The sequence below is a fragment of the Anguilla rostrata genome, chromosome 3, assembly GCF_018555375.3.
Source record: "Anguilla rostrata isolate EN2019 chromosome 3, ASM1855537v3, whole genome shotgun sequence".
Classification (NCBI taxonomy): domain Eukaryota; kingdom Metazoa; phylum Chordata; class Actinopteri; order Anguilliformes; family Anguillidae; genus Anguilla; species Anguilla rostrata.
The window spans coordinates 234854-244211 of NC_057935.1; the positions used below are offsets into that span (position 1 = coordinate 234854).

General features: G+C 51.5%; 1 protein-coding gene across 1 annotated transcript in view; it reads right to left on the minus strand.

Moving 5' to 3' along the window:
• LOC135249735 (teneurin-2-like) overlaps positions 1 to 2212 on the minus strand; it is a 140996-nt gene extending 138784 nt beyond the window's left edge. Inside the window, exon 1 of the mRNA XM_064325253.1 lies at positions 1963 to 2212. Within this exon, the coding sequence (XP_064181323.1) occupies positions 1963 to 2188 (226 nt within the window). The 5' untranslated portion in view covers positions 2189 to 2212. The remainder of the gene's footprint in view (positions 1 to 1962) is intronic.
• Positions 2213 to 9358: the final 7146 nt, after the last annotated feature.

A 9358-nucleotide genomic window follows, 5' to 3' on the forward strand; every position in this document is an offset into this window, starting at 1 on the left:
AGATTAGTCCCTCTGTGATTTCACAGGGAGTGGAATGCAGCGTGTTGGGACCCAGTGACTACAGCGTGTTGGGACAGGGGGCGGGGCCGGGGGGGGCGGCAGGTCTGCTGACTCCTGTGTGGTGAGACAAGTCTGAAAGTCCAGCCGCGATGGCCTGGGGGGTTCGACCTGCCTCACTACCAGATTGCTTCACTGGCAGCCACGGCAACAGCTCCACCCCCCCCCCCCCCCGAGAGCGTGCAAGCTCCCTCAACTTTCATTATCACCAGAGAGCGGCTCGGAGACGAGATTCACACATTAAGATCAACCCAATCACTGAAGATCAATATTCATCTGAGAAAGAAAATGACAGGAAATGAGTTTCTCCCCCCTGCCCTTGGTAAAGATGTTTAAGCTGATTTTATAAAGGTGTTATCAGGGGTGGAGAGGTGGCCTGCATACAGGCCTGGGGGAGACTCAGGTGAGAGACAGGACGGAAGAGCATTTGGGCCTGTCCCCATCACTTCTATGGACACACTGTGTCCTGGTGTACTGTCATGGTTAGAGCACCTGGACTGTTTAAAAAGTGAGCTGAGGAAGTTGTTCTGGAAACGTTGTTCTGCTAAATGCCTCCATGTAAAAGCCACTGTAACACCTGCCTGCAATCGGTCCTTACCTGCGGCCGCCCCTCTGGGTCAGTGTTAATCACAGCTTTTTTTGTTTGTGGCAAGGCGGAGATCAATATGGCAGTTCCGCTCTATTTCAAAACACCAGATCAATCTGGTTCTGCTCACCATTAAGATGAAGACCAAGCCAGATCCCAGCTTCTTAAAGATGCCTCCCCCCCATGTTCTGGGCGAACAGTTGAACACATCTCAGGGCCTAAAGTCAGCTCTCGCACCAGCCAGCCACCGTAATTAGAGCCCTGACTCCTGTTCACTAGGAGTTCAGGATTCATCACACATTGATTTCAGAGTTAAAGATCTAATCCGGGTAGACCGCCAGTCGAAGCTCAGGAGCCAATCACAGGCCTTGTCCCAAACCCCGGGAACCCGTCCTCCCGCTCTGTCTCTGTGCGAGTCTTTATTTGTGTAAAGGCGACAGAGTCACATGCAGAGCTTCAAAGACGATCACGCGGTGTGCTGCTGATAAGCCGCTTGCTCGTGCTTGGGCACGGGCGTAAAACACTCGCCCGTACTCACTGCTGTTTCACTGGCAGTCCCAGGCCGTCAGGCGCAAGATGGCGGTTTTTTCCGCTGTTCTGCTGGGTTCACTGAGTGAAGTTCTGGTTTCAAGTGGTACTTTTTTATTGTGTTTGGAGCAGCATCAGGAGGAGACTGTTGAGCCGCGGTGTCTAAAGCAAGACGAGTCGAGCAGATGGTTGCTGATCAAACAGACCCCCACTGAGAGACCCTCAGGCCACTGACCATCATAGCAAAGGCTGCGCTATGGCAGCAAACACTCGTCTGGTCAGTCAAGGGAAACTTTCCTTACATTTATTATCGATACTGCTAGTTAACCAAACATGATATAAGCCTTCATTTATGAACTTTGGCTTGATATTGCGCTGGCTGAACTCAGGTAATGAGGCCTGAGACAGACCAAACATGGAACAGACTAACACCTGAGACAGACCAAACAGGGCACAGACTAACACCTGAGACAGACCAAACATGGCACAGACCAACACCTGAGGCAGACCAAACACGGCACAGACAAACACCTGAGACAGGTAAGAGGGGAGACTGGTCTGTGTTTAACGCAGGTGAATACACAGCCTGAAACAGGAACTGCTGGTGCACACAGGAAGTGATGCAGGAAGTGAACAGGTTTAACCCCATGTATAATAACCCCAGATTTAACCCCAAGTATAATAACCCCAGATTTAACCCCAGGTATACTAACCCCAGGTATATCCCCAGGTACAGCCTCAGGTATAATAACGACAGGTACATTACCCGCAGGCCGGCTCAGGCGCCTCACCTTGCTGGGGGAACTCGTCGGCCTCGCGGTGCACCAGCTCGGCCATGCAGCCAGCGTAGCGCAGCCGGGCCTCCTGGTCCAAGGCCTTCAGCGTGTCGCTGGAGCTGTAGGATTTCTGCGTGGGCACGCGGCACTCCCCGGCGTCCAGCGAGGAGGACGAGAAGCTGGGCTCCTTCCCGCTCGGGCCGCGCGTCAGGGAGCGCTGCCGCCGGTCCTTCAGGTCCATCGCCGCCAGGCCGTCTGCAGGGGGAGCCAGAGAGAGAGCGAGGGGTTAGGCAGGAGGGGTCAGGCGGGAGGTCATGCTGGGAGATGGGGAGTGACATCAGCACGCCGCATGTGACATTGTGGGAGAACTGCGCAAGTCTGTAGCTGGTGAGCTAGACAGGAAGCAGAGAGGTGTGGCCTCCGCTCTAGACAGGAAGCAGAGAGGTGTGGCCTCCACTCTAGACAGGAAGCAGAGAGGTGTGGCCTCCGCTCTAGACAGGAAGCACAGAGGTGTGGCCTCCGCTCTAGACAGGAAGCAGAGAGGTGTGGCCTCCGCTCTAGACAGGAAGCAGAGAGGTGTGGCCTCCGCTCTAGACAGGAAGCAGAGAGGTGTGGCCTCCGCTCTAGACAGGAAGCAGAGAGGTGTGGCCTCCGCTCTAGACAGGAAGCACAGAGGAGTGGCTGCTGCTCTGTTACCATCCCAACCACTGCAGAACCTAATACTTCCACACAGCCTCAAGATATTTGTCATTAAATGTTTAAAGGAAACAAAATAAAAACAAAAAAACATTAAATTATAATTTGCGATCTAACCTGGTAATTATCCAATGAGAGAGTGAGCTGGGTGTCAGAATGCAGGAGACTGAGACGAGTCGATTCTTTTAATAAAGATTCATTAAAATGTCCACAAGGTCATATGGAAATCTGCCCCACTGTGTCTATTGATTAACAGCTGCTATTAATGCTCATTATGCAGAAAGCATTCCTCTCAGTGGGCTATTGGCCATTTAATGCTAATCAAGTGTTCAGTCATTTGCCCTATGGAAACAACACAAAGCTGGAGTGGGCCAGCATCCTCCCAAAAGGCACGCACATGCAGGCGTCCAGTTTTTCACCATATTTTCACCACTGCTAACTGACGCCAGATCCATTTCACACATTTACACATATGCAGTAAAACGTTCAGTGTCAAATCAACTCTAACAGAGTGCATATGCATCCAATAGGGACAACACGTGCTCTGTAAGAGTTTAACACTGCACACACATCATTAAGCTTGGGGAAGGACAGAACACTGCACACACATTAAGCTTGGGGAAGGACAGAACACTGCACACACATTAAGCTTGGGGAAGGACAGAACGCTGCACACACATTAAGCTTGGGGAAGAACAGAACGCTGCACACACACTAAGCTTGGGGAAGGACAGAACACTGCACACACACATAAAGCTTGGGAAAGCAGAGAAAGCACTGCACACACATTAAGCTTGGGGAAGGACAGAACGCTGCACACATACATTAAGCTTGGGAAAGCACAGAGAACACTGCACACACACTAAGCTTGGGAAAGCACAGAGAACACTGCCACACATTAAGCTTGGGGAAGGACAGAACGCTGCACACACACCAAGCTTGAGGAAGGACAGAACACTGCACACACATTAACCTTCGCCCTGCCACTGCCACATCACAGTCCCCTCACTGAGAGGAATCTGACCCTGAATAGCCTCCCATCAGCACACTGATTACAGCATCTCATTTTAATTACACTGAAACATGCTAAAGGGGCCTGTAGCCTACGACTGGTAAACAAGAGCCATGCAACAGAATATTTTAAACAACCCTCTGCCCCCCTTACTGTCCAGACTGATAAGGTCTATACTAACAGTGCTTCTTATCGATGCCAAACACCACATAAAAACACGCAGTCGATTGAATAAGGGAACGCTAATATCTGTACTAAAGAAGCTTCTTATCCATGCAAAATGCCACATACAAATACATAAACTACTGAATTACACACGCAGAACAGAGGGATATAAAGCAACGCATTTGGTTTATTACTGAAACAAGGAAAATTTAGCGCATGCAGCCCCAGATTTGCTTTGTTCTTGTGTTAACTACATTGTGACACGGTTATACTACCACACAGCAGACAGTGACAACAGTGGGCAGGTCTACAATGAATAAAATACAATTATAATTTGCAGCAGCTTGCAGTGTGGCATTAAATGCGAGTTATTAAAATGCTTCACCATCGGGCCTGAGAGAGAGAGAGAGAGAGGAGGTGGTGAGGCATCTGTGCTCCCCCTGTGATGATTCTTTCAACACAAGAGAAACATCGCTGGAGCAGATAAAGGGAACAGGCATGAGCCCCCCAGCAGGACCTGGCAGCAGATGACTCCAGTGGAATTTGGGAAATTAAAAAGCACACTGGCAGAGTCTGATAATTATTCCGTGTGCTGCAATATCCTGGCCTCAGCGCCACCGATTTCCATCTCAATGGAACTCTTCTCCATAAATAAAGAACAGATAAAAAATAAATAAAGAAGTATGGTTACATAAAGACTGATTATGAGGGAAAAGCTGGAACATATTTCTGACCCCAGCTTCATTTCAGCAGGGAAGGATCTCAGCAGCCTGTTCAGATCTAACAGACACTAAATGACCAGAACACTGACACAGTCAACTAACTGCGCTGTCCTGTGCTGTGCCACAACCCCAACACAGTCAACATAATTCTCTGTCCTGTGCTGAGTCCAACACAGTCAGCTACTGACCTGTCCTGAATGTACAATTATTGTTTACAATCTTTGTTTTATCTGACTGGAGACAGTTCGACAGCAAGACGTCCAACGGCCTGGCCACACCCCTCCCTCTCATCACCTATAAATAAAGTCCTGAATTCTCTGAGCACATCTAACAGAGCATATCGGAGTACGACCCGCTCACTCGAGCGGGCTCTGCTCTCCCAGGATGAGTCAGTCTGAGTCAGGGGCCCTGGGATATCCTCTCTGTTCAGACGGAAGAATCCAGTCTGGCAGGACATTAAAAGAGTGTGTTCACAGAAAAGGACAGTCTGCACACATCTGAGCAGACACCAGCCAACTGAATACGAACCAGAGACCATTTAGTGTGCACTGTCACTTCTGAAAGGGAACGAGATCTCAGGACATTCAAAAAGGCCTGGAGCCTGGAGCTGTTATCCAAGGACAGTGGAGGACTGCGGTCTGTGAGTCACTCACTGTGTGCAGTTAAAACAGCTCTACTGGAAATAGGGCAGAGGCTCAAGTCAAACACACTTGACTGAGCAAAGCAGGGCTAAAATGAGAGTGCACAAGTACACATGCCCAGAGATGCATTTAGAGGACCACAGAAGCAGATCGGCACAGGTGAGACAGTCAGAGTCACTCATGACTCCTGGATAACGAAGGGGGATCCTTATCGTCATAACGACGGGGGATCCTTATCTTCGTGTGTGTGTGTGCAGAGACAGCCAGGAAGCAACAAACTTCTCCTCACAGATGATTGGCTGGTGCATGTTTCTCCTCCAGTTTTGGGTACTGCCACAAATATTCTCTGGATACTTGCGTTCACAAGAGCTGATAAATAAATGCATAAAGAGCCACAACCAAGCATCAATTTTACATGATAAATACGCCATGGAAAAACAGCAAATTGTCGACCCTGTGTGACATCTGGCCTAAGATTCCCTCAGAAGAGAAAGTTAGAGGAGAAAGGACAGCAACACAGCAGCACAGCAACACAACAACAGTCACACCGCAGCACAGTCACACAGAAGCACAACAGCACAGCAGCACAGTCACACAGCACAGCAGCACAGCCACACTGCAGCACAGCAGTATAGCCACAAGCTATAATAACATGCCTGAAGCTCTCATAATATAAATAAAACAGCATTTTAAATGAAATAGAAGTCACACTAATGTTAACCCTAATCCTAGTGCTAACCCCTAACTGCTATTCTGCTGCACATGGGGGTGGCTGATTGGGATCAAAATGTTGGACAGGAAGTGCCTGGGTTTAGGGGCCTGGGTTTAGGGGCCCGGGGTCGGGGCCCATTTCATGGCCTTGAGTCCTTATGTCTGTGTTAAAGAGGGAAGAGGAGAGCGAGGACGTGGAGAACAGGCATCCGTTGTGCAGGGTCCGACTGAGATCTTAATGAATGGATTCTCTTTTTGGCATGTGCGATTAATCATGTCTGACTCGGGGGGTTTGGTGGGCAGGGCAGAACCTGGGGGATGGCTCGGGTTCAACTGGAACAGAACACACTTTCTCCAGAACCAGCCCTGGGCCAAATCATAATGACACAATGCCTCACCGTCCCAGACTAGCCCCTGCCCCGCCCTCCTCCCCCACCTGCACCTCCGTTTCTGTCTCTGTGCTCAATTAATGCTGCAGCACCTCCACCTGCACACCAGAGAGGAACAGTCTGTCTGTCTGTCTGTCTCTGTCTGTCTGTATGTCTGTCAGCCACACCACATGCAGGAGGAAAGGGCTAAAGATTAATAAATCAGTGTCATAACTTGACATTCTCACCATCTGCTGGATAAAATTCAAATCTGCACTAAATGCCACGGTGGAGCACAGTGACACAGTGTAATTAACACCCTGAAGAAGGTGGAGTGCTGAAGCACCTCTGTGTTTTTTCGCATGTGTATGCGTATGTGTGTGTGTGTGTGTGTGTGTGTGCGCGTGAGAGCGTGTGTGTGTGTGTATGCGTGTGTGTGCGCTTATGTGCACATGTGAGTTTGTGTGTCTAACTCTGACTTGGGTCCATTACTGCAGAGGAAGCCACATAAGGATGCACACAGGTGTGCTCACTCCTTTCTCCCTATCCCTCCTCTCTCTCTAGCTAATTTTCCCCCTTCTCCACTCAATCTCCACCCTCCCACCTCTCCCCATCTGCACCCTCCCTCCTCTCCCAAACTCCACCCTTCTCCTCTCTCTCTCTCGGCTGTTATTTGGAGCACCTCTAATGAGGACTGAAAGCGGGGGAAGGTTAGCGGCGGCGTGGTGCTGGGGGAGTGTTCCGGAGTGTTCCGGAGGGCCCTCCACACTGGCGTGGGCTCCAGACGCATAATGAAGGCGGCTCTTCAAACGCATCACGTTCTCTCTGGAAACCTGCGTGGTGGCAGTTAGAGAGGCTCATCTCTCCACACTCGCTAAGCGCTGTGCAATTAGCGCACGATCCTCACACAGAGTCTCTGCCCGCACACTAAAACACTCTGCCCTGTCTCTGCCCGCACACTAAAACACTCTGCCCTGTCTCTGCCCGCACACTAAAACACTCTGCCCTGTCTCTGTCCGCACACTAAAACACTCTGCCCTGTCTCTGCCCGCACACTAAAACACTCTGCCCTGTCTCTGCCCGCACACTAAAACACTCTGCAGAGTCTCTGCCCGCACACTAAAACACTCTGCATGGTCTCTGCCCGCACACTAAAACACTCTGCCCTGTCCCTGCCCGCACACTAAAACACTCTGCCCTGTCTCTGCCCGCACACTAAAACACTCTGCCCTGTCTCTGCCCGCACACTAAAACACTCTGCCCTGTCTCTGCCCACACACTAAAACACTCTGCAGAGTCTCTGCCCGCACACTAAAACACTCTGCAGGGTCTCTGCCCGCACACTAAAACACTCTGCCCTGTCTCTGCCCACACACTAAAACACTCTGCCCTGTCCCTGCCCGCACACTAAAACACTCTGCAGAGTCTCTGCCCGCACACTTCCTGCTTCCTCATCAGTCCCGTGTGCTCCAGCTCATTCTCCATCTCTGCAGGAGCAGCTGAAACCACCCTGGGGCCCGGGGACCCACCAGACTGGGGCCCGGGGACCCACAGGGCTGGAGCCCGGGGACCCACAGGGCTGGAGCCCGGGGACCCACCAGACTGGGGCCCGGGGACCCACAGGGCTGGGGCCCGGGGACCCACAGGGCTGGGGCCCGGGGACCCACAGGGCTGGGGCCCGGGGACCCACAGGGCTGGGGCCCGGGGACCCACAGGGCTGGGGCCCGGGGACCCACAGAGCAGTCACCACACCAATGACATCGTTCACTGGTCCAATTAGGCATGCCAGATTTACTGCCATTAGGAGAGGCGTCTTCAGGAAGGAGCGCATTCTGAGTGAAACAGGCTGAGGGAGAGTGAGGGTTAGGCCTGCAGGAACACCAGCGCTTGCATAGCTCCAGTCAGAGGAACCATAAAACTGCATGCTGCAGCAAGGCATCCTGGGTAATCCCAGGCTCTCTGTGGACGAGGTGATGATGTCACTGAGTTGTATCAGGCTCTGTGGAGGAGGTGATGATGTCACTGAGCTGTATCAGGCTCTGTGGAAGAGGTGATGATGTCACAGAGCTGTATCAGGCTCTGTGGAGGAGGTGATGTCACAGAGCTGTATCAGGCTCTGTGGAGGAGGTGATGGTGTTACTGAGCTGTATCAGGCTCTGTGGAGGAGGTGGTGATGTCACAGAGCTGTAACAGGCTCTGTGGAGGAGGTGATGATGTCACAGAGCTGTATCAGGCTCTATGGAGGAGGTGATGATGTCACAGAGCAGTATCAGGCTCTATGGAGGAGGTGATGATGTCAGAGAGCAGTATCAGGCTCTATGGAGGAGGTGATGATGTCAGAGAGCAGTATCAGGCTCTGTGGAGGAGGTGATGATGTCACAGAGCAGTATCAGGCTCTGTGGAGGAGGTGATGAAGTCACAGAGCTGCAGTCTGGTCTGAGTGATGAGGGATGCTGGCTGGGTCAGTAGCACGACGTGTTCAGAGAGGATAATCCAGCTCTACTCTTCCTCTTCCCCACCAGCTGTTCATCTTCTCACTCCATTTATTCCAGACTTTCCTCACATCTGCCACAGCGTGCTTCTACACACACACCCACACCCACACATACACATGCGCACACACACACACACACACACACACACGCATACACATGCGCACACACACACAGGCACACACAGGAAAACACACACACAGGCACACACACACACAGGCACACACAGGAAAACACACACACAGGCACACACACACACACACACACACACACACACACACAGGAAAACACACACACAGGCACACACACACACACATACCTGCAGCACCCTGTACCCTAACCCGAACCCTGCACCCTCAGACTTTCAGCTGCATGCCTGCAGTACCCTGTGCTGCTGCTGGAAGGTAAAGAGCCTTGTGGCTGCGGTAAAGACACTGCAGGGTTCATCTGTAATAAGAGATGAAAAGCGCGATCGGGGGGGAGGGCTTGTTGCTGCCAGGGGTGCCGCCGAGGGAACAAGGGTGACTCATCCTCCCCTCAAACGCTCAACTTTAAACCCACAGAGACACAAAGGAAGCACTTCACTCTGAAAGAGAGAAAAGAA